Consider the following 26,349-nt stretch of genomic DNA (forward strand, 5'->3'; position numbering starts at 1 on the left):
CACAGCACGCGTCTGCCTAGTCAGCATATGATAGCACCAGTAACAACGGCGGCCTCATCGTACGGCTCGCCGCCATCAGGCCAGTATCACCCGGCCGCCTTTAAGACTCTACCGCACAGCCGCAGCGTGACGCCATTCAGTTTTGGACCGTCGTCGTCGTCGTCATCGATGGCGCCGGTGCTACCACGTCACGGTTACGTGACGATTCCGCGGCGACCGCGGGCGCCTAGCTGGAGCAGCGGGCCCCCAACGTCGCCCACCGAAGCTCTCGAGCCAGTTTATGACAATCTAGGACTACGTACGACAGCGGATGGCAGCTCGATGTTGTCACTCAATAAGAGTCCGGAGCCAGCGCCGTCGTCTATGAGGGGTCGGCCGCTTCCGGGCACACCGGGAGGCTCGCACTACGGCACGATCCAACGTAGCACCCCGAACATTCTGACGGGCAGTCCGCTGGATCGGGCGGCGCCGGAAGGCGCGGCCGAATGGTCGTTCAAATTAGCGGACGAGAGCATGGACGGTGGTTTGCTCCTGGCTCAGCAGCAACCGCAGCAACAGGCCGCCACGAGCAACACCCTCGGCAGGAAGATACCGCCGAGACCGCCGCCAAAACCCAAGAAGAAATCCGCCAACGGACCGACGCTGTACGAGGACGAGGGCGAGGACGGAACGGAAGTATGATACCGTGGGCATCGTCCGCAATGAGGACGACTGGTCGTGGTGCGCCACGATGGGGCGTGCGTGACCACACTTACAATAAACCGGTAGTGCCTTTCGAGATGCGCGTCTCGCGCGCGCGAGACTTCCACTTCGTTCGACGAGTCGCGGTCGGGAGGATGAAGGAAATACGAGGAGACTTTGAGAGGACTTGCAGGACCTACGAATGGACACGAGCGGTTCGCCGAAACCGCTGACGATGACATTTAGAGCGAGACACGCCGATCGGACATTCGTGTCACCTATCCACTTTTTCCAACTTTCCCTTCCTGTAAGTTACCTTGTAAGTTATTTATTGAACATTTACGAAGCGCCCAAAGTATCCGAAACCAGTAAATCGTGATCCGCATGAATTATTTTCTGGACGAGCTGATCGTCAACCGAGTGTTGTCCTCTTTTGTTCCTCGTCTCCTTCTATGTATTTTTTTCTTTTTTTTTCCTTTTTTTTATCAGGTTCCTTTAGCGTTTTATTTGACGCTCGCCGTGAGGTGATAACGTGATAAATGTGAATAAGGTTCCGGACATTGCCGCCGGTATTAGTCGATAAGGCAAAACCTATTTGCGTTTTGTGTGAAATTTACGCGAAGCACGAAGCAACTGGAAGTGCTGAAACGCGAGTCGTTCCGCGAAGAGCGATACCAGTGAATTCGTCTTCTATTCGTGTTGCCCCGTAATGGGAAATCGCGATCGTTACGGCACGATTCGCGTGTATAGACGGAAGTGTTAAGGTTTCAGAGGCAAGGCAAACGTTTTGCACATGTTACATTTATGCGGTAAACACGATGAGAATTTAACATTGTTAAGAATCTATCTAGCTGTTATACGCCTGTCGCGTTCGTTCCTTTTTTTAACATTAAAATTCCGACGCCTGCATCGAAATCGTAGCGAGACTCGTTGCATTCACAAGCGACACGAACTCTCGTACTAAGCTTACGCCGAAAATGGCGTAATGATCTGTGTCCCTTCTCTCCTTCCGTAAGGGCATCGTTAGACCGTGCTCGTAGATCCGTAGAGGTATCCCGTATTCTGTCAGCGACGCTTGTATCTTAACCCTAGGTGTATACCTACAATGTATACTCTGAGGTACTCTCCAAGATCCCAGAGTGAAATTTCGAAATTCTATTATCGGTAGAATTAGTAATTGAGGGATCATGTTTTTCGACATTTATGATTTTAAACTATACGGAAAGAACTATTTTATTATAATATTTAAAAATTTAGCTAGATACAAATAAAAAAATTTTTATGTTGAACTATCAAAATTATTATGTATGACGTTCAAACATGATACTGCTGCAAAAAATTTTGACGTTCTAGTAATCAGCTTAAACATCCAATATATATTTTTTAATGGTTCAACATAATTATTTTCAGATCTGTGTTTCAGCAAAATTGTCCTTTTTTGTGTAGTTTTGAGTGAATGGACGTATTTTTTATAATTCGTTTATGATTGTGATTAAAAAAAATTTAATCACAATTCAATCACGGTAATTTTCTCGAGCACTATGATGAAAAGATTGACGGGGCGGTAATCACACAGAAAGAACGATCTTGCTGAAGTATCTAAGAATTCAGCTAGATATAGATCTGAAAGTAATTTTGTTGGATCTCAAAATAATCACGAAGGGTAGTTAACCCTTTGTTTGCATACAGGGATGAACTCGCATTTTTTTACAGCTGTTATTTTTTTTTAACGCCGGGTTTCAGTTTAATGGATTTTTGATTAATATAACGATGTTTTTCGACATAACACTGAAGCAAAGTTATTTCTCACTCTTTTTTCTTCAAATTGAACAAAAAATATCAAATTTTATTGTAAGCGGAGTTGTGAGCCAAAGTTGTGCGGTGCGAATTCGCATTTGCGTGCCACGTAAAGTCGCGAAAGCTGTATGCAAACGAAGGGTTAAGCATAACGAGTAATGCCGCAAAAAATTTGAACATTCCCGCAACCTCGATTAGTGCATTACTAATTACTTTAATGATCTAACAAAATTACTTTCGGGTCTGTATCCAGCTAAATTTTTAAATATTTTAGCAAAACCGTGCTTTCCGTGCACGTATACGAGAAGTAAGTGTGTACACCTAGAGTTAAATCACCGACAGGTATATCGTTTGCGATATTTACAGCGCCAACGTGAATTGATCGTGTATCAGCGTATCTCGCAAATACCGCAAACGCAGCACGGAATACCCTCTGCTATCTATACAACGGTGCCACTTTGTATTATGTTAAATGGATAATTACTATCTATTACAGCAATTGTATAAATCTATAATAGATGTAAGTGCTGCGATGACACTCGACGCGCGTTTAAAGTTATATGAATAGGTCGTATTGCGATGTACGACGTGAAAACGGTGTACGATAAAAAAAAAGGTAATGTAAGTGACACTGTCGATACTAATTGCACGAACACCCGTGACCTTTGAAATTCGCGTGATTCATTATCGTCGGGATGACCGAGTGGTCGGAATAACTGCGTATTTTGTAAACGAGACCAATTTGGCGCCGCGCTGCCCGATTGGTCCCCGCCACCGCCATCCGTAACTAACCATGGATAACACCGGAAAAAAGTGACCAGTTTATGATGTGTGTATATGTACATATATACGTACTCCTCTACCGATCCAAATTCACTTCGGGACTTCAAATTAATTGAACGTTACGCGCGGTGCGTTCCAATTAGCAACAATTACGGCTCGATTGTTAACAACTGCGCCATATCCGCGCATAATATCCGCGCGCAAAAATTATTGACCAGGGTGTGTACACGCCTGAACACGATCGCGAGTTGTCTAAAAAAAAAAAAAAAAAAAAAAAAACCAGGAGTGCGGATGTGACGCGCGGACGGGACGAAGCCGTTAGACGGACATGATTTAAAAAGATGACGATATTACGACGCGTCGCGAACGGCGACGTTGTGAGGAGCAGAGTTCAACGTGTCCCCATTTCGAGAAACATTCGATCGTTACAATTCTGCCGTCGACGACAATATATCGTAAAGTAGAACGTCCATGCGAGCTATATATCATCGCCGAGCGAACGCGTACGGACTTATGGTCCCGAATGCCTGATGGCCGATAAATCGTCTTTCCTTGAAAACTGGAAAACATGCGACTCGTCGTCGCGAGGAGAACCGCGACATGTCGCGCCGCACGGCCGGTGCGGCGGCGCATTTTTCTTTCACGAGTCGAAGTTAATACCTCTTCGAACGTGGAACTCATTCGAGTTCGCTTCTCACTTTTTTCCCCTGCCTCTATCGCGATGCGATTGCCGCGATATGAGAACAAGCGACCCTTCTCCTCGCGGTGCTTCCATTATCTTTCGCGCTAGTTAACGCCGTCGATCCGCCGCGCCGGGAACATCTGGCTGCGTTACATCGTGATAAGGGCTTTACGTGCGCTTTACCACCGCGCACACACATGAACGGCCGCCCCGCCCGCTCGGCGATATTTCACCCGAGGTAAGGGTAGGCAGGGAACGTTCTTTAACTGCGAATTTATCGCCGGCGAGCCATCCACTCTTTATGCTTTTGTTACCTTTTTATCCTGGGAGATTAACGTTCTCCCTTTCTCTGGCTTCAGCAGGGATTTCGAATTGTGTACAACTTGTTGCGATCACGCGCGCCGGCGTCGGCGACAGCAGCGGAGAGCGATCGGGGAAACCCATTTCGAATGAATCCCACGCGAACTTGACTTACCGTCGGACGACGCCTGAATTCAAAGGGGCTGTCGGCGATCAAGCTCCGGGTTGTCTCCTGGGCGTCGACGGCGCGCGGCGACTCAGATCACAACGCCGCGCGCCGCTCCGGCAAAACAGCACCGAGTTCCACTCCATAAATGCAACGCACGGAATCGTGTCGCGATACACGAAGTACCTACGGGAAGAAACGCGCTTTATCTCGATTGTAAACTCAGCGCGAGAGCCCGCCTCTTCTTCCCTCGTGCATTCGCGCAAGAAGGTTTCGATTTATTAAATATTCTCAGCACTTTTTCGAACGCGAATTGAAACGAGAGGATTACCTTACACAAATGCTTCGTCTCGAATAAGGGAAGGTAAAAAGAAAAGTTTCAGCGTCTATCATCACGCACCCTGCGATTTCCACGATCGAAGTTTGAGGCTGTTACTCGGATGTCATTCGGATAGCAATATGCGAATATTTTAATCCTCTGCACACTCTTGTTTTTTGCACTTACTCTACCACAGGATGGTCGTATCGTATATTTGGGTTTATTTTACAAGTATAAAAAATTTTTTCTAAAAAAAGGACGCATAAAATTTAATGCGTCCAGGCAGTATTTCGACGATTGTTTATTTTTAAAAAATTGTGAATACATATTATAACTCGAGGTTTCCCAAACTGGCATGAACCGCGACCCACTTTTTAAAACTGCAAACAACCGCGACTCATCTGGCTTTAGTAGATGAAAAAGCACGGGAGAGAATGGTAAATTGATTACTTATTTATACGCTGCTAAAGATTTATATCATGTTGCTCCTTTTTAATGTTTTATTGAATACAATTTTGTAAATCTATTTTTGTAATATATAATGAGATATGAAACTGTAAAGAATACAAAGAATATTTCCTATTTTTGTTTATGACAACTTTGACGGCGACATAGATGCAAATCATTTTCACGCACAAGAAGTTTGATAGTTGCGGTTTATTGTGAAATTTGCTTTTAATTTCATTGCTGAAAATTTTTTCGCCACTAACACTTTGGGAAAGTGTTATAACTAATTATTGTTCTTAATCCTAATTTATCGTCTCGTTATTTATTAAATAATTTATAGATTCATTAATATTTATTTAATTTTTTCATGGATTTATATTCCAAATGATTGATCTATGAACGTCAGTCAGTCAATTAATTACGCTTTCAATCAAACATTGAAAATTATTTACGACTATAAATTTCGGCTTCAAAGTTAAAAAAGAAAACTCGCAGGATACAAATGATCCCACCGTGTGTACAGAGGATTAATTTAATTTAGCGAAATGAATTTCTTCCAGTTCTTTTTTTTTCTTGTCCTCTTTCCTTTCTTTCCGAGCTATTCTTTCCATTTCGCGACGATGGTTCTCCGACTTTGAGATTGATTCGCGGACGCATAAAGTGCGACGGTCGTCAGGAGCCATCCCTCTTCCCTTCGTCTCCAAAAACCGGGCTTTTCGTGCCCGGATTACGCCAAACAGTATTAAGCGCCCGACGACTGCGGACTCGGGCGCAAAGATGACAGACGTCCGGGTGAGACGCGACGGAGAAAATAGCGGCGCGGTCGTGTCGCCTCGATTTTTCGCCCGCGCCGCGCCGCGAAAATCGACGAGCTCGACGACGACGACGACGACGGCTATTGCGGCATGTTACCGTCTAGCTCTCGTCGCGCGAGAAAAATGTTCGGTCGCGATGCGCCGCGACAGCCTGAGAAACGTTCCCGGTTTCTCGTAGGCCAGTGCCAACCGATTTTTCCATCCACGACGATTTTTCTCGTCCCCCTTGTCCCCCATCCATTTCTCCGTGATCGTCGAATCAATGCTACGCGCGTCAACGTCGTTCCCTCTCGTGTGCTTTTCCCTTCTCTTACTCCCATAAGACGTGTGTCGCGCATACCAGAGGAAGATTGCGCTTTCTCTCGTGGCGCGCGCGGAAAAAAAAAATCGAGCTCGCACGATCGGAGAACAGTATTTTACAAGCGGCCTAGCACAGAGTCGCGGCTCGCCCAGCTCGACCACCGGCCGTGCCGTGCCATGTATATACACTCTCTTTCCCATCTTTCTCTCGCCCTTCCCTCTCTATCGCACCCTCTATCCGTACGGCTGTCTATATTGTAAATGACACACGATGGAAACCCCGCACGGTACGGGTCCGGTCGTTAACCGGCGCCACGAGTATATTTTTGTAATTTTGTATTTTGCATCACGCGCCTTTCTCCGCACCGGACCGGACCGGAGGTCCGGCGACGTCTCACCCGGCCGATTGCCCGGAGAATCGATCTCGTTTGTCGATGCCCCGTCGTTCAATCCCTCAGGATACATTCGCGATGGGGATAACGCGGACAGATTCACGCACGCGTTCCATTTAACACTGTGCGAAAGTGCTGCGCGCATCCGACAGTTAACGAAGCGAATGTACGTACGTCATACCCGGCATCGGCGATAATTTATTGATTGTCGCAGAGTGTACCCTGAATTGCGATTGCGAAACCGTCTCACCTATGCGTCCCACGCCGCGGATGTTCGACACCGATCGATCACGGGACCGTGTAACACCTATCTCGTCTATTTCAAATGCCATTGACCGCACGTATCTTTCGTACAAACCCCCTTTTCCACTCTCTCTCTCTTCCCCCTCGTAACGAGGAACTTATTAATCCTTGACAACGAAGTAATCGTTTAAATAACTTTTTATTTTTATTCCGAGGATAACCGAGATCCTCAAATAAAACCCCTGAAATGTCATCGAAGCAATCGAACGTTCAATTCAAAGTTCTCTTTATTTTTGTACATAATGTGAAATCCGATGGGTCTGTTTTAAATTATTCTCCAGTTATCGTAGATATTCTAATTTTCATTTGCTGAAGATTTTACGTTCGGATATAATTACGTTTCCAAGATATGCGGTTCTCCGTTTATCGCCGGAGTAAAAAAGGACATGTATTGTCCAGAGAGTCGACGCGCATAGTCGGGGACAAAATTAAAAATGCGATTTTGCACGAACGAAGGCCGACATCGTTGAACACTTTCAGCGATATCGCGATGTTGTGTCGCGAATTCTCAGCGCTCAATTATCTATCCAACTGCCAACTACAACGCAATGTCGTTTGCGTGATATTTCATATATCGTGCACGCACACTCCTCGCTTCCAATGCCCTTCGATTTGTACGTGCTCGCGAAGTGTAACGGTAATTTACATTAAAATAGGAGGTAATTTACGACTGACACAAGCAAGCTCATTTAGGCTGCTCCCGTTTTGTACGTGCTGCACACACAGCGGGGAGCTTGATCGAAATTTTTGTCGAAATTAATAGTATTAATGTCATTTCAATAATTTTAATATATTCGCATATTACGCATATCATTAATATCATTTATATAATTTTAATGCTATTGGCTATTAAAATTGTTAAATGCTTTCGACGATTTAGATTGGTTGTATATTTTATGATGAAAATTGTTAATTATTAAAGTTATTAAATATTTTGAATAATTTTAAAATTTGTGCCAGATGCCCCGATTTCTTATATACAAACGTTTGCTCTTACGAAAAAGATGAACGCGAATATATTAAACTTACCGATATGACGCTTCAATTTCTGCCAATGAGCGGTCAATCGAAGGTACCGTCCAATATAGATCGGTCCAACTCGCAATCTTCCGAGCAATTATTTACGGATCTAATTAGAACACACTTTTTATAAGACGCGTGCGTTTCGTAGTGTATAGTTCAGTGAAAACGTTCCGTACAGACCTAAAGCGTATCACGCCAAGTATTCAGCATTTTGCATTTATTGCAACATTCCGAAGAATGATTTTGTACTCTGCAATCGCGATATACAAAACGGTCACACATATTCCAACGAGCTGCGCGCAGTTTCGTTTCTTCGAATCAAATAGGGTTTTAGAGAAGACATTTAGGAAAAGACGTGAATTCTTTAGAGTATACGCATCTTTAAATTAAACGCATTCCTGACACACGGGCATATGTACGTAGAAACGTTCAGATTTTTCACCTGCATTTATTGCAAATTCCTTATACTTACCATATTGAATTTTTGTCTCGCACTCCAAATAAATTCATATTATTTTTTTATATAACGTGCGAAGTATTCGGTGACTGACTTAATTGTTCTCGTCTCTCAAGACTGACAATCTTAGAATTAGGGCAGTGTCTTCTGGTTTTACGTACATTACGGACACAGTCTTCTCGCTATTTCTCGATAGAAGAGGAATTGCATTTATATCAGGTAATGCGCAATGCCATCGTGAATTTCGCCTAAGTTAACTTTTACAAGATACGCTACGTGAAACTGGGTGTTCCTTTCTCAATGAAATAATTTGTTAATCCATATATATTTATACAGTGAAATTTGTAAACATGAATAATTATCATTAATTAACATCGATTGAAGCCAAATCGAACTACGTTCGTTTGCTTCTATTATTACTTGTTACAAAACGATCGTGGTTTATTAGTTAATATTAGTTAATAAGCCGTTTGTCGAGCGCATAAACAATTGTTAAAACTGCCTAATTGCTGCACCTACTGGCGCTAAATCTCGATGAAGGAAGAACGTAACGTGTACGAGTTAAATAAAAACATACAAAGTACATGCACGAAAACGCCGCTAATATATAAATAACAATTCTGTTGACGCATGTTGAACACTAAGGATCGCATCTAACTCGTTGCCCAACGAGCATCTCTCTACAGAATCGTGAATCAAAAAAAAAGAATAATAACGTTTTGTTGGCGCAATTTCGTAATCCCGGACGAGAGTACTGTGAAATTGTGGGAGCTAAGAAGATCGAAAAATGTTTTTATCGAGATATGTAAGTCGGAATGATAATGTGAATGTAAATGATTTATATCTGCGTGTCGTATGTTGTAGATAATAATCTTAATCCGAAAACATGTAACATTCGCGTTTCTCTGCCAGATTCTACATACGTTAGAAGTATGTTCAACGATTGAGGAAAAATTTTATCATTATCAACGGCATATTTTTACCGTTATTCCTATTAAGTATTCTTACTATTTGTACGATTAGTTTTATCATTGATTTTCTATTACCATTGCTATGTTTTAATGTAGTTACATTTTTTAATGTATTGCTATGATGATTATATTTAGGCTATACGGTTACTAATGTCGCCATTATTGTCGTCATTACTGTAATTAATTATGGAAAAGATACCTTGCCTTGTAATAAACGTCTCAATTTTCGATGGTTCAAATAATGAATTTTCGGGTCGCGATTATGATTTGTACGTACAATGTATTAACATACTGGCGCTGTAAATATTATACATATTTTATAAATGAAATATTTAGTGTGATTGTAATATTACAATAATGTACTGAAAGCACCACTCTGTACACTCCACTAAATATATGGGTTAAATTTTAATAAATATTTCCCGACCCCAAATCTGATCCATTTTTACCACCTGTTTTTCAGGTACTTTTATTATTATTATTGAGGGATTGCTAAATAAATAACGCAGGTTTTATTTAAAAGGATATATATTTTTGTTAAGAAAATAGCGATATATAGATTTTTCATAATTATTTCATAAAACATAGGTTTTCAGTAAAAATATATTGAACACTTATACATCATTATATGCTAAAACGTTAAAATTATATAATTTCTTAAGTTTTATCTTCTTTGGTTTCTTTCTTTAGTTTCGACAGTGCAGTCTCACCGTATTTTGCCATCAGTTCTTTGACAAATTCATCCTTCAACTTTTTAAGACATCTGTAAAATAAATACAAAAGAATAGAAACACAAAAAAATATTGTATGACAAACAGACATCTTGCTACATCGTTACAATGTTTTATTGAATGTTTGACATAAAAGAGCATCTTACATATAGTACATTACCTTCTGTATACAGAATCTGTTCTAAATTTGGCGATATCTAAACTAGGAGCGTGAGGTCGATGAATAATAAAGGTGTCTGGTAAAACGATGTATCTGCAATTTCAATTTAAATTGTGCGCTACGTCAATCAGATCCGGATCAGAAAATTTCATTATTGAAATGAATAAAATTACTGCGGCTTACTTATAATCTAGCGCCGTTAAATGGGTCACGTATGAAACTTTATTCCAGCCAAATCCGACAAATCGAGTGTCGTAGCGCGGAGCGGATTTCGAAACCACTATATAAGGTTCGAAAATATAAGGTTCGAAATCTGGTTCCCATGAAACCTACGGATCATTTGTTATGCATTCATTGTTTTTTTTTACTTGCACGTATATCTTATTTATTTTAATTAGTCTGTTCGAAAATGGGTTTGATTATTACTAGTAAAATAATGCAGTTGGCAGAAGTAAAAATTACTAGTGTTGCGTTTTGTTTCTTCCACCAGTAGAACCAGTAGACAATCCTAAATAGTCCGAATCATTTCAACGTTACCGCAAGTTTATAGTAACATTGCAGAAATCTTTTGTAATTTTCATACAATATTACAATATTTTAATGTAAGATTTATACAATGTTTCTTTAATCTTTCAATGCTAGTTATGATTCTAACCTTCACTTTTTATAACAAGTGTTATATTAATGATTAATATTATTAAAATATGGATTTTTTTAGTTTAAATAAAGTTTTATTTTTTTATCAAAATTTCAAAATATTACATTTAATCTAGCGGTTATTAAAAATGCATATTAATCTTTTGTGTACATTCGCTCTCCTATTTTCTTTTTCTTTCATTCAATTAAAAATTAAATCATTTAAAATTAACAAACAAAGTTAAGTTAAAAGTTATTAACTTTATTATTTAACTTTTAATTTTTTAATTACTCTACCCCGCAAATAAGTTACAAGAATTTGTAATGCAGTGCAATGCCAGATCTCACTAAAAGTCTCGCGCAGCGTGAGAGACTCCGCTCATTCATAGCGTGCACGCCGGTTAATGCTTCTCCACTCGGGTCGTTGACCGCAGACGGTCCCGGCAGCAAGCGCACGTGCTTGCCGTCTGGGCCGCCTCCCCACTCTCTCGGCCGACGAAGAGTGGGAAGGCGGCCCAGACGGTAAGCACGTGCGCTTGTCTACCGTGACTGTCTGCGGTCAACGACCCGACGACCCGAGTGGGAAGACATTAACCTGCGTGCACGCGCGCTATGGGTGAGCGGAGTCTCACACTGCGCGAGACTACCGCAACGACTTTTAGTGAGATCTTCTCGTATCGCACCGTGTTACAAGCTCTTGTAACTCATTTGCAGTTGTTGAGTAATTAAAAAATTAAAAGTTAAATAAAAGAGAAAAGAATTAAAATAATAAAAAATGAAAAGAGAAGGAAGAAAAGAATTTTTAAATACGAAAAAAGATGAAGATGAAGAGAAGAAAGGAAAAGAAGGGAAAGAGTTTAAAATAAAAAGATCCATATTTTAATAATATTAATCATTAATACAACACTTGTTATAAAAAGTGCAGGTTAGAATCATAACCAGCATTGAAAGATTAAAGAAACATTGCATAAACCTTACATTAAAACATTGTAATGGAATTATATGGAAGTTACAAAAGATGTCTGTAATGTTACTACAAGCTTGCAGTAACGTTGAAATGTTCGCAATTTTAAATCTGAAAACCTTTATGACATTTCAAACTATTTGAAATCGTCTACTGGTTTTACTGGAAGAAACGAAACGCAATGCCAGTAATTTTTACTTTTCCCAACTGTATTATTTTTATTTGTAATAATCAAACTTATTTTCGAACAGAGGGAATGTATTTAATATATATAAGGTGTCTCCCTCGGCAGCTCGTTTAATTACGGATCTCGCACGCACTTGGTAAGGTTCCGTACTATTTCGCCATAAGCTGTAATTTGTGGCGGCGTGTCCCTGCGTCCAAACGTGATAGCGAAACGTGTACAAAATACCGCGTTTAAGAAACTTCAGTAGTTCCTCCTTGTTGGCAGGGAACGTGAACCTGTAAGAGACGACTTTTCCCAATAAAACAATCTACTTCAATGGATCGCGACGATGGGGAGTTACCTGTAGCGTTCAGTTTCGAATGCTGGCACAATCAAAGCTACTTTGTCTGATTCGTTGATATTTAAGCGATTGATATGATTCATGATATTTTCATACAGCCCAAATTGTGGTAAAAAGTCAATATCAAGTTGGAAGACGAATGACGTTGGTACGTATGATACCGCAGTGTTTCTTAAATAATTAATAGGATAAAGATCCTGAAAAATAAAACACGATAAAGATAAAAAGAGGAGTAAATTATTGGGTTTTCATCTAGAAACAATGTAACGTAATAAAAATCAGAGTTTTATAATAATATAAAAAACGTCAAGCATATTTACAAAGTAATAAAATAAATGGAATCCAGACCAAAATTAATGAGCTTTACGTAAGATAAGATTTAATTTATTTCATTTAAGGCGTCATCTCACTGTGATCTCATGGATTCAAAAAATCAATTTTTTGCATTTTTGTAATGCTTGAAGTCTTAAAAATATGCCCCTACAATATTATTATGAAATTCGCATCGGCAGTAAACATTTAATTTAGTTAGCTTTAAACGTGTTTTTCTGGAAATTATATTTTCATAGCTAGACTTATTTTTAAACAGAATGTTTATAATAAAATTGTCAGTTAAATATAGGACTTTTAAATTAAATTATTATTGTTTTTGTTTAGAAATTGTTTTTGAAAAACAACTTTAAAAAAATGACGACTTTTTTTCATGAAATAACGAACCTTTTTTTCCAAACGGCACTGTATTGTTAAAAATTACTGTTTCAAAAAAATCTCTACTCTTAACTGAAACTACCCTCATCTATTTTAAAACGAAAATAGAATTTTTTTATTTCAGAGCTTCCGTTCAGACGCAACACAAGTGCTCGAGCTCCCATGATTTTTTTGGAGAGTTTACTTTATCCAACGCTGAAGCCATAAATATTGATGTTATTCAATGTTTTTTTTATAACTTTTTCAATATGTACTTTTAATATATAACAATAATAGTTTATAATGTTTATGGAATTTATTACTTTCTGCGAAAAAATTTACGAAAATAACTTTTTCCGCCGTCACAGGGAAACGTTCTCTTAACGAAAATCAAGACGGAACGTTTCGACCTACTTGGTCTTCATTAACCGTCAATTATATGACGAATAATACTCCCTAAAGTAATTGCATGCAATTCTGATAAGTACATGTTACTAGAAACGAAACTAAGATAATTTTACAAAGTGTTTCTCGAATCTCTTGCATTTTTAAGCATGCTCTCCAGAGTCAATTGTATCGAATCTACAGTAAAGTTTTATAAGTAGTACACAGAAATTTGATTGATAATTCATCATTCTCTCACGAGAAACAGCCATGTCTAAAATGTTAACGTGTGACGATGGTGATAAACTGTTTATGGTCAAGCCTATATTGCTTGTAATGAGTACAACAGAGCCTGAATGGAAACAATCTAAAATAACATTCTCGATTTTTATAAAATAAAATAAATTTTTATTAAAATTTAAACTTACATCTAAAACTCGTTAATTTTGGTTTGGGTTCCATTTGTTTATTTTATTACTTAAAGTTTTTGATTTTTAACAGCACGTCTTAAAAAATATAGTTTTATGAAGCGTGATATTCTAACAGCTGCAACTTAAAAAATTGCGTTTATACAATAGATACCGCGTTAGACAATTATTAATTCGTCATTGCATTGCAGAAGCGCAGCGGGCAACATACCCCGTCTTTGTACACAACGTGATAAGCGATATTCCTTCTCGTCCGCAAATCCGCGGAGCCACGCACGAAGTCCAGGAAATTCTGCACCTCCGCGTCGGTCAGGTAAAGCGCGACACTTATGGTCCCCGGCCAGTGTTTCGACAAGGCCTCCAACAGCGGCACCCTCTCCATGCTACACTGAGTGACTAGAGCAACATCCGTCGGCGAGTACACGTTGTATTCGTACTCGAGAAGGAAAGGATGCGTGCGATATAAAAGGGTAGCGCCTTTCTCGAATTCCCGGCACGGACTCAATTCGTAGTACTAAAAAAAAATAAAAGGAAAAATGCGCGTGCGATAAGAAAGTCGCATTAAATGAAATACCAGAGAATTTTAGGATCTTTCTCTCTTTTTCTCTCTGTTAACTCACTGGAAGCGCGCTCTCGTGTCTGTCACAGCCGAATAAACGCTTTCGCAACAGATTGCCGTCCATCTCGAGGAAGACTCGGTGCAGTTTCCGAAACTCGTTAACGTGCTTATTGTGAACGTCTTGCTTTCGCGGAGAATTCCAGTGGAGGATCTAAAAGTAAAACGGACGCGCTCGGTCAAAGGTCGATCGATTCTCATTTCCCCGCGGTCTCGGCGACGGTAGAAACGAAGTTACAATGGGACATACGTTTATGCGATTCGTGTCGCGATAGCACGTGTCGCTTATCGTGTGATCGCTCAACTGTATATTCCAGGTACATTCTATCTTGTACACGACAGTCGGTTGCTCGCTGATCACCGCATTTATCACGTCCTGATCGGCCAAGCTGGTCTCCGGTATATGCTCCAGTACGCGTTTCGTCACGCTCTCCCAGGACGTGGCGAACCCTCCGTCTCGTAAACGTTGCAGGTGCATCAGCATCACACCGGTATTGAAACCGCGACCTAGGGCCGGCCACGGTCGCTGACCGTACGACAACGCCTTCACGTACCAGTTACTCTGATTCTCGACCAGACCCAAAGTCTGGCTAGCCGAGAACATTTGGAACATCTTCCACAGCGGGTACATGTCTGTCAGAATGGTCACGTCCGTGTCCAGTACGAGCACCCGGTCCTCTCGCATCGCGTCCGGCAGTATCAACTTCAGGAGACCGTACACCCCCGAATAGTGCTTGTTCGGTATCCAGGAGACCCTCGGCACCCAAACCTCAGCCTCGTAGAACGTTACATTTACTAAAATAATTCCTTCGAGCGATCAGAGAAGGGAAAAAGAGAAATTTCGCGCGATTTTACTTGACACGCATCTACCCGATAACATACAGTGAAAAATATTCACGTATAAATATTTTTTTATTCTGTTTTCAAAAATCTCGATTTTAATATAAACTACGCACCCGTATTGAAAAATTTAATAAATTCAATTAAATGCATTTTATTTACGTCGGAAAAGTAATTTTCTCCCCCTCCCTCTCTCTCTCTCTCTTTACACTTCACGCGCCATGTTAACACAGACGTGGATAAAAATTAGGTTTCTCTGCTCCCGTGTGCGTCACAAAGGGGTAGTGCGTGCCCTGTCGTAAAAGCGTACAAACCATGTGGCAAATCCCACGTTCGGAACAGGGTCGAAAGCGTTTTCCTCGCAATTTCGTCGACGAGCAAATGAAAATGCAACGGATTCGTGCGATAAAACAGAATGGACTTCACTACGGTTACGAGAGCGAAGGTTGAATTGTATCCGGCACACACCATGGCTACGTGTATCGTGTCGCATTTCACCTTGAAAATGTACAACATCACTTGCTGGCGTGTATGGCGGGCGCTGATGAAAGTATAAGGTTTACGAGCGTTTACCTCGAAATTGTTTTTTAACTGCGACCGTTCGGGAGAGCGATCCTCCATCCGCAAGTTCGATTTCTCCACCCCCGCCGATAACGATCGCCACTTCCCTCCGCTGACGCTCGTTTTGCCTATCTCCACGGAAGGGACTGGAAACAATGTTCTATGATGCTCTTCAGTGCTAAAGAGGAATCGATGTAACATATTGATTGTCGCAATTACCATTCAGCAGCAGGTACAAATAAAAGATCACGGACGGTACTAAAATGCCGAACAAGCATCCTAGCCATGATCGAGCCATTGTAATATGCCGTACATGTTTCCCAATTCGCGATATGATGTCGCGAATAAATTAGGCTAGACGTTGGAATCTACGAAAGAGAGGAGAATTAATACGAGATACGTGCAACCAAAGTTCTACGCGTCCCATGCTTTAAGAAGGTCCTCCAGTCTTTTCACATAATATAAGAAAGTTCTTATACAGTTCTTGCATGAAGCCACCAAATTTTGAGAATAAGTTTATGATTAATATGTAGACATTCCTGAATATTTCCAAATTTTTAATTAAAAATTTTTTAATGATTTTCCTCGCGGAGAAAAAGTTAAGGTTACCCCAACAGAATAAAGGAAAAAGTAGTATGGCACTCAATTACATTTTATTCAATAATTTTGTTAATAATCAATATTTTTTATTAAAACTTGAACGATTATATTTGTCAAAGTGTTGTCTAATAGTTTCTACACTTAAAGTGAAAAAATATTTATTATTTAGGATGTGATTTATAAAAATGTGACGACAGTGCATAATGTGGAAGAGAAAATAAGATAGTAATATAACCATTTCAAAAATAAATTTAAAAAATTTGTTTTGTTGAAAAAACACAACACTTTGTTATGAAATTGTATATTTTTAAAAATCAAGATGAGTTCTGTCCGTTATTTTAAATAAAAATGAATCGATTTATTAATGTAGGTCAAAAACGAGCAATATTAGTTAAAAATATATAATCCGCCGCTATGATATAACAAATAACATAGCGAAACAGCTTTACTTAGTCTTCTTCAGTTGCAAAAACACAATAAAATGTAACTACATATTAACAAATAATAAAAATTAAATGCAAAAAAACATAAAGCAATAAACAGAAACAGATCACATTCACATACATATTAATATCATGTTCAAGCGCAGATTTCATGGATATTAATATGTATGCCAATCCCCAATCTGTTTCTGTTTATTGCTTTATGCTTTTTGCGTTCAATATTTATTATCTGTTAATAGTTGAATTTTATTATGTTTTTTTGCGACTGAAGAAGACTAAAGCAAAATTAAATCTTGCTTTGCTACATTATTTGTTTATTGGTTTATACTTTTTGCGTTTAATTTTTATTATCCGTTAATAGTTGAATTTTATTATGTTTTTGCAACTGATAAAGACTAAAGTAGAAACAAGTTGAAACTTGTTTTGCTACATTATCTGTTATATCATAACTATAGATTAAATATTTTTAATTAACATCCGTTAATTTGTCTAAAATAACGGACAGAACTCATCTTGATTTTTAAAAATATACAATTTCGTAACAAAGTGCTGTGTTTTTTCAACAAAACAAATTTTTTAAATTTATTTTTGGAATGGTTAATATTACTATCCTATTTTCTCTTCCATATTATGCACTGTTGTCACATTTTTATAAATCACATCCTAAATAATAAATATTTCTTCACTTTAAGTATAAAAACTATTAAACAACACCAATTAACAGACAACCAATTTATTGTAAAAATATTTCGAAGTGAATATCTCGCTTAAATAGAGTATATTAATAAAATACTATGCTATTGAATAATTTTGCATAACTCGAAATGTATATAGCGTAATAAAAAGTTAAATAAAAAGAAAAATACTCTACATACATTCGTATGTTCGTTAAATATATTCGTATGATAGTACCCTCAAGTAAAAAAACAATGAGAAAGCATGTGTAATTAACTGTTAAAATGTACGTTGAAAACGTTTTGAAATGCTGAAAAAAGTGTCTTATAATAATTGTCGATTACTACGTGTTGACATATTAGAATTCGTTACATAATAAAGGAGATAATAGAGATAACATAATGCTTACAGCCGTAATATTATCTTCTCTAATAATTTTCGCCTATCTATGTAAAAGAATTATGGAAACTACAGTACTCTGGAAGCGACCTATATGATTGCCCCAACATTAGTGAATGTAACTGCTATGTGGATGTCACAATCGTAATCTAACTGCAATATAACCGTATTATCAGATGTCAACGACAGCATGTTATCAGCAATATAATAGAATCTGTTCATATGTAGTTCACTTAATAGCAAATTGTTGGCAGAAACAGAGCAGTTCTATATATAGTTTAGCAGTTCGATGCAAATTGGCAACAGAAATCTGTCTGAGCAGAAACTGTCACCAATCTGCCATTACATTAGCTTAGATTATATCAACAGACTTTGCTGGAAGAATACGAGTTTAATGCGGACACATGCAGTTGCTACTAATCTGTTGGGGCATACTACACGCTGGATATTTCCACTAACACGGATATAAATAACACAAGAATGCTCTCAATAACATACACTTTATTTTGTGTGTAAAAATTCTCCGCGAGTTACTGTTGCTGCCTATTCTATTACTGTAATAAAACCGAACTCTCAATGCTGTGCTATGCAACTATATCTTACAGATATTTCAATCATACTATTTATTCTACAGACCACATTAGAGAGATAGCAATAATCCTGTAATTGAAACAACCATCTGAGATATTCTAACTGAATGTTACAATGCTTATAAGAATTATGGTTGTAAGAACCGGAGTAGATGGGCATATTTTAACAACTGTATTAAATATAATATTAATATAACTTTAATTTACATGCATTTCTTTTCCAAGCATAGAGAATATTGTTATAATAATCATAGCAATTTTTCCAAATTTGTATTAATACTCTCCCAAAAAGGATTTTTAGTAACAAAAAAAATAACTAAAAATATTCTTGATTTAATCGCATTGCAATCTTAAACAGTACAAAAATAAAGCAATATTTAATTGAGATCTATAACTCTTATTCTCCTCTGTCAAATTAAAGGGTGTCGCAAACACTTCGCTAATCGCAAAGCAACAGCCAATCAGAAGAGGTTTCTGGATTTGCTACTATTACTCTTTTATGTATCATAATTTATGATTGATATAGAAGAATAATCACAATTATTATTGCGAGAAGAATATTTTATTCTTAAATGGAAAAATTCTTAAATCTCTATCAATAGTATCATTAATCCTTTGATTGGCTGTCGCAATTGTTTCGCGAATGGCGACGAGATGTTTGTGACGCATTGTGGAATGCCCTTAAGTAAGATTGACTTATTGTCTTGAGACAAGAGTAACGTATTTGTATAAATTTCAGTTTACATTTTCTTACATTTAAAATAAAAATTTACTTGATATTATACGATATTACGATAAAGATAAAGCATGATAATTATCGCTACATCGAAACGAGATCGTACAAGCGCTTTCTCGTAAAAAAGCGTTAACGCGATAACTTATAATTAATGCAGCCTCCTCCTCCAAAAAGTCCTCCTTATAGATTTTTACATTGCGAGACGAAACATGTCTGATAGCCACGAGTTTCCTCGTGAGCCATAGTAACATTTTATAAGAAAAAAAAAGTTCTTAAAATTTTCTTCAGATCAACCCCATTGTTAAATTAAGAATATTGAAATTCTCCAAATTTTAATTATTCTGTTTTTAATTTGTCTGACAAAATTAATGGAATAGCACCGAGATCATTTTATTCTAGAGATTGAAGAATTTTTCCATTTAAGAATAAAATATTCTTCTCGCAATAATAATTATGATTATCCTTCTATATCAATCATAAATTATGATACATAAAAGAGTAATAGTAGCAAATCCAGAAACCTTTTCTGTGGAAATAACTTTAGTAAAAGAGTCTTATGAAAAAGAGTTTTAAATAATCTAATTGCAAACAAAGAAAAATTATAAAATCGTGAAACTATTATATATGAATAAATAGAGTTTAAAAACATTTAAAAAAATGAAAAGAATAAAGTGTGAGAATATATATAAAATATTCAATAACGAATTAAACAATTTTCTTAAAATATGACATATGTACTGTAGTAAAAACGTAAGAACGTTGCTTGTTAGTAAATGCAAGTAATTCAATTTCCTCACTGTTTATTATTTAGAAGATGGCCAGAAGCTCTTATGTTAAAAGATATGAAAAGATATAAAAAAATATGACATTCACGTGACTTCTCTCCACCATTCTTAGCTGGAGAACCTTCTTAAAAGTGGAAAACTCGGTTACTCCCGTGCCTTGCAATTTACCGAGAAACATTATCTTTGATGCCCGATAAGAAAGGATGCCGAGTCGAGTTCCGTCTAATTGTAGTTGACTTGAAACATGCGCTAAGTGAATGGCAAGGCAACCAATCCCCTGGCAGCCAGTTTGCAAAAGTATATGACACGCTGTCATTATGGTAAATTTGATTAGCGCTTAATAATATCTTGGTAACGCGGGACATTATTAATAAACGCGCACACTCTTCGTTCATCCGCGGCTCGCTCGATACCTACCGATGCGTGATGAAAGTCAATAGATCATGTTTAACATGCGGGTTTATGAATGCGTTATATCCAATTTCCTCACGTTATAACAGATAACAACTACGAGCGCGACGCAATCATAATGCATGCAAATTAGCGCCATAAATGAAAATGTTGTATTCCTTGCGTAGAAATTCGGGAGGATAATTATGCCGCGAATGCGAATTCATGCATCAGCATTCGGCGAACGTTAACAGGCGGACATTAATATCAAACTGCGCCGATAAATAAGCGAAGCCTGATATATACATATATATTGACTTTCTACTACCCGATTAAACTTTCGAGCGGCTGATTTTAACAATGTTTCCTTTTTCAAATGCCTTTTTGTTTCTCTACCTGATCAGGCAGCTAAAGTACGACGGAAATTCATTTCCGCTTCGCGGAAATTTATAACTTGCCAGTTAAACATTAAAAACAAATAAATTTATAATTTATAAGTAAAATACCTTCCTTGTTTAAATTGTAAATTTTAAATTTCTGCTTTAAAATTAAAAATCGTGAATAATTAATATTTTTCATATTTAATTTTTTAATTTTAAACTTTCAACGTTTAACTAAATTTCTTCACATACTGAGAATCTATTATATATAAAACGTCCAAAACAAATAATTTTAGCAACAAAAGATTAAATTGCTATTCGTATGAAGAGAGAAAGGAAGATAATATTCATTTATTAACGTTTATGCAATTGTAATAAAACACACTGTGTAATCATACTGGATAATTCAAAATGAAAAAAAAAAAACTTGAAATTGATTTCGCGTGAGATTAAAACGAGGCTGAATCCAAGTAAATAGGGAAAGGTTGTGAATCCTTGATAAATTTTTATATTTTTCACTGTGCAAGTTTCATTTTGGTACCTAAAAATTATTCTACAATGTGCTTTTTGCCTATTGTCTTTTTACTTCTTTGCGCACTATTTTATTGAAATTGGTGAAATAAAGTTAACGAACTCCGAAAGAGATAAGAAACACATTGCAAGAAACACAATTGTTGATAAATAAAGTAATACAAAGAGACAAATAGGAAATAGGCAAAAAGTAAGAAACGGGAAGCAAAGCACATATAATAGATTACTGTTTAAATACAAACACAATTGTAAAATATTCTTTCACGTATTGATATCGATATATATTTTTTGTAGATTTAAATTACTTTGATATATTTTTTAACATTACAAAAAAATTGAATTCTGATCAAAGGTGCAACACCAAGCCATGATGTATCTTTGATCATAAAATGTGTATAAAGAGAAGTTACAAAAATTTCATATTTTTATATTTATATTTTTAATCCTTTTTTACATTATATAAGACATTTATATGAAATATATAAAAATTAACTTGAATAAACTAGAATAACATAAAAACAATAATACAATTCCACATTATAAATTTAACGAAAATAAAATTTTATTATTAAAAATTATATTTTTCAAAACTTGATCTTTACCTTTACGTTTGTAAAGTACAATATCTGTCACTGAAAAGTACATTTGCTTATTTTCTACTTGTTAATTTTTTAAATTGTAGGCTAAAATTGACAGTGTGGAATTTTAAGCAATATTTTCTAACCAACTACCCTAAACTATACAGACAATTTAAATATAAAATTAAATACGTATGCATTACTTTATAAGATAATGAAAATTCTTACAACTACTTACTTTATATTTACTCACACAATGGATAATTCTTTATTGTTAAAATTGTGGGTTATAAAACATTTTTACTAGTTAAACTGCAAACTATATATTTTTAATTTTATAAATAGATAGTTTCCAATAGATAATTTCATAGATAATAAGGATAAAAATAACACGGTTAAAAATAAACGGGTCAAAGGACTTTGCCTACAGTTTGCATTGCTTTTTTTGAACCATCCTGTAACCACCTTCCTACCGCTAATCGCACACATGCGACATACATTCTTGGACAGTGACGTGCTCGTAACGTGCATTCGGTGACAAAAAAAAACGACCAAAAAATTTCAACTCGACTCTTTATTTTACATGCCAGTTTCGAGTGTCATTCACAGTTACACTACGCCGAACTATACGATTCAATGAACGAATCGATTATTCATGAACGCCGACAGAGCGCTGCATTTTCGTCTAATTTTATTTTATTTTTATTTTTTTAGTTCTTTTGCCGATACGGCAAGAAGTAACAGAAAGTGCTAACAAATTATTCAAGAATTTAAATGAAACAAGAAGTGACGAATTACAACTTCGTGTAGCTTCTTTTATAAACTTATCTAATATCGCGCTCATCAAATTTTCCAAAGAATATCAGTCCGAATAGATCAAAATTTCGTAAGTTAAATAAACATCCATCTGTCTATCCTTGCGGTCCGCTAACGTCCATTTCTACTAATGTAAATTAACTTTAGAGTGCTACTGCTACAGGTGAATTTTCAACCAAGTACTAATTCAAACTTAATTTTGTTATTAAAATTTTGAAGACTTAAAATAAAGTTTAATAAATATTTTGTTTATATTAAAAAAAATTATTCTAGCACCTTGCAACCTATAAAGTAGAAAAAAATCTGAAAAATTCTTAAGAATGTAAAAAAATTCTCACGATTATCCGGATGAATTTTTACGCAGAGTCAGAAAATTGAGTCAGAATAATTTTAATCTCTGTTTATAATTTACTCTTTATCTTTTCTAATTATGAGAATTAAAAAAAGAGAAAAAAAGCTTTAAACCGAAGGATTAAAAGCTAGTACAATTTTTGTTATTAAAATTTCAATTGTTTACAATAACATTTAATTTTTTTAATTAAAATAGTATTATTCCGGTTATTTTAACACCTTGCAAACTATAAAGTAGGAAAAAAAATTTTTTAAGTATAAAAGAAATTTTAATCATCTTGTGTGGGTGAATTTTCTTTCACCTAGAGTATTAACATCAGAAAAATACGAGTAGCGCGCACGCGTGTGTTACAAGGTCAATTTATTTATAATCTCGGTTTATAATTTACTCTTTATCTTTTCTTAATTGTGAAAATTAGAAAAAAAAATATAAAAAGAGTAAGTATAAAAGTGCAATTTTTGTAATTAAAATTTTAATAGTTTAAAATTAAAAAATATTTAATCTTTTTTATAATAAAATTGTGTTAGTTTAATTCAGTTTAATTATTCTAATACCTTGCAACCTAAAATTAGAAAAAAATCTAAAAAAACTCTTAAAAATGTAAAAAAAATGTTATAATTACACGAATGAATTTTTACTCAGAGAATGTGAGAAAAATATGAATAGAGCTCTAGTATTAACTTTAATCTCGATTTATAACTTACTCTTTATCTCTTTCTAATTATGAAAACTAGAAAATGAAAAAAATAACAAGTTTTAAACTCAAAGATTAAAGTACAGTTTTTGTTATTAAAATTTTAATAGTTTAAAGTAATATCTAATATTTTTCTTAATATTAAAATAGTTTTAGTCTAATTATTTCAACATCTTGCAACTCATAGAGTAGAAAAAATCTAAAAAAAATCTTAAAAGTGTAAAAAATTCTCAATTATGCGAGTGAATTTTCATCGAGAGAATTAACGTTAAAAAAATATAAACAGCGCTCTAGAGTTAATTTTAATCTCAGTTTATAACTTTTTATTTCTACCTATTTGTGAAAACTAGAGAAAGATAAAACGAGTAGGTTTAAAACTAAAAGATGAAAGATTAGTACAGTTTTTGTTATTAAAACTTTAATATATTAAAATATTTAATATTTTTTTTACATTAAAAAAGTGTATTAGTTCAATTATTCTAATACCTTGTAACTTATAAAGTAAAAAAAAATATTTTTAAATTCTTAAAAATGTAAAAAACATTCTCAATTATTTCAATGAATCTTCATTCGTTGTCAGATAATTAATATGAAAAAAATATGAATAGCACTTTAGTGTTAACTATATAATCTCGGTTTACAACTTACTCTTTTCTGATCGCGAGAACTAGAAAAGGATAAAAACAGTAAAATTTTGTAATTGAAAGATTAAACATTAATACAATTTTTGTTAATAAAATTGGAATAGTTTAAAATAATATTTAATACTTTTTTTCATATGAAAATAGTACTAATTCAGTTATTCTAACACCCTGCAAGCTATAAAGTAAAAAAAAGGTTTTTAAATTCTTAAAAGTATTAAAAAAAATCTCAATTATGTATGGATGAATTTTCATCCAGAGTATTAACGTCAGAAAAATATGAGTATTGCTGCAGAATTAACTTTAATCTCAGTACTTTATAACTTATTGTTTATCTTTTCATAATTGTGAGAACTAGAAAACGATAAAAAGAAAACGTTTTAAACCGAAAGATTACAGTTGGTCTACATTGTTAGAAGTGGACGCGCATAAGCCGTCCCGAAGTCACGAGTAGCGGCTCTCGCGGCGATACGCGGACAATAACGACGTGATTATCAGTACGTACCCAGCGCCGGTTCGACTGTCGTTTCTCCCGTACCGTACATCCGGCGGTGCGGTCCCCAGGACAAGCGGAAGTGCCGCCGCGATTTCTCCGCGGAGCGAGACACGCTGGCGCGCGCGACGCGGACGTCGTTGTATGCTACTCTCCGTCTCCTCTCCCTCTCCCTCTCTCTCTCTCTCTCTTTTTCCTTTTCTATTTTTATCTCCGTCGAGGCGACGTGTCCCTCCGTTATTGTCACCGGCGACGACGTAAATTACCGCAATTAGCCCCGTCGCGACGATAACGCGATAGCACTCCCACCGGCCGAAAGAAAAACGCAAGAGCGCTCCTTCTGCGATCAACCGTACATACGACGCAACGTCGTCACGGAGTGACGTGCCGCAACTACCGCCGCGCGACCGAAGCTTTCTCGTGCTGTCGTAAAACGCCGTGCCGTCGGCAACAAACGTGCCGGCGACCCATTCCCGTCGCAAGATGGCGGCCGCGTCTCCGTCACGTGCGAGCAGAACTGTGCCATGCTCCGGGCGGCACCGTGATCTAGCCGCACGTGTGTAATGTTTAGTGTGTAATGTAGATGCGACATATATTATGTGCATCATATTATCATAGTATTGTTATTACACGTATTACATTTATGCGTGATACGGGTCGTAAAAAAAGAATGTTAAGCAAAATTTTAAGAAATATTTTCCTTACATTTATAGAACAAATATTTATTATGTCAATGCGGTTCTAAAAATATTTACACAGTAAAAAACGTATATTTATGTTAAAAACGATTCTCGTTAAAAATTTTTGTGTTGAACTTTTAACGTGTCCAAGTGTTAATTTAAAACAATATTATTATTTAAATATATTTAGTGTTGTAAATTGATATTTAAGATTTTTTAGTGTTAACATAATGTATGAATAAATAAAGAAATAACGTAATAATGATTTAATATATAAATTCTAAAATAAATGAATAAAATGTATGTATCAACATATGAATGTTAATTTTACTGAAGAAATATGTTTTCATACTCTATTTCTAAATTGTGTCGTAAAGTGTTACATTTTTTGTATTAATTATTTACATAATATATTTATATTCCCGGAGAATTTTTTTGTATATAATTATATATAAATATATGTAATAATTATATGTAGTTGTATACAATTATATGTATATGATTATGTACAATTATATATAATTTCATATATATTTAAATATATATGGACATATTTGATATATAATTGTAGTATATGTATAATTATTAATAAAAAA

General features: G+C 36.2%; 2 protein-coding genes across 5 annotated transcripts in view; one reads left to right on the plus strand and one right to left on the minus strand.

Moving 5' to 3' along the window:
- The window catches only part of LOC105196465 (slit homolog 3 protein), a 241,387-nt gene extending 232,216 nt beyond the window's left edge, over positions 1–9,171 (plus strand). The window contains 1 exon segment of the mRNA XM_039446081.1: positions 2–9,171. Within this exon segment, the coding sequence (XP_039302015.1) occupies positions 2–681 (680 nt within the window). The 3' untranslated portion in view covers positions 682–9,171.
- A 775-nt stretch (positions 9,172–9,946) lies between these two features.
- LOC105196467 (LARGE xylosyl- and glucuronyltransferase 2) lies at positions 9,947–25,494 on the minus strand. 4 transcript variants are annotated; one of them, XM_039446083.1, is made up of 13 exons: positions 25,086–25,494; positions 20,367–20,475; positions 16,190–16,338; positions 15,983–16,116; positions 15,724–15,907; positions 14,820–15,364; positions 14,574–14,723; positions 14,165–14,467; positions 12,455–12,651; positions 12,248–12,389; positions 10,511–10,656; positions 10,328–10,420; positions 9,947–10,199 (listed from the first exon to the last, which is right to left on the minus strand). In XM_039446083.1, exons 3-13 carry the CDS (start codon positions 16,266–16,268, stop codon positions 10,094–10,096), a joined length of 2,079 nt encoding a protein of 692 aa, XP_039302017.1. In that variant the 5' UTR covers positions 16,269–16,338; positions 20,367–20,475; positions 25,086–25,494; the 3' UTR covers positions 9,947–10,093. The 4 variants fall into 4 exon arrangements, with proteins under 4 accessions (XP_039302017.1, XP_011160722.2, XP_039302016.1 ...); XM_011162420.3 differs by having other exon boundaries at positions 20,367–20,507; XM_039446082.1 differs by having other exon boundaries at positions 20,367–20,611.
- Between the last annotated feature and the right edge of the window lie 855 nt (positions 25,495–26,349).

Source organism: Solenopsis invicta, chromosome 2 (assembly GCF_016802725.1).
Source record: "Solenopsis invicta isolate M01_SB chromosome 2, UNIL_Sinv_3.0, whole genome shotgun sequence".
In the NCBI taxonomy this organism is placed as follows: domain Eukaryota; kingdom Metazoa; phylum Arthropoda; class Insecta; order Hymenoptera; family Formicidae; genus Solenopsis; species Solenopsis invicta.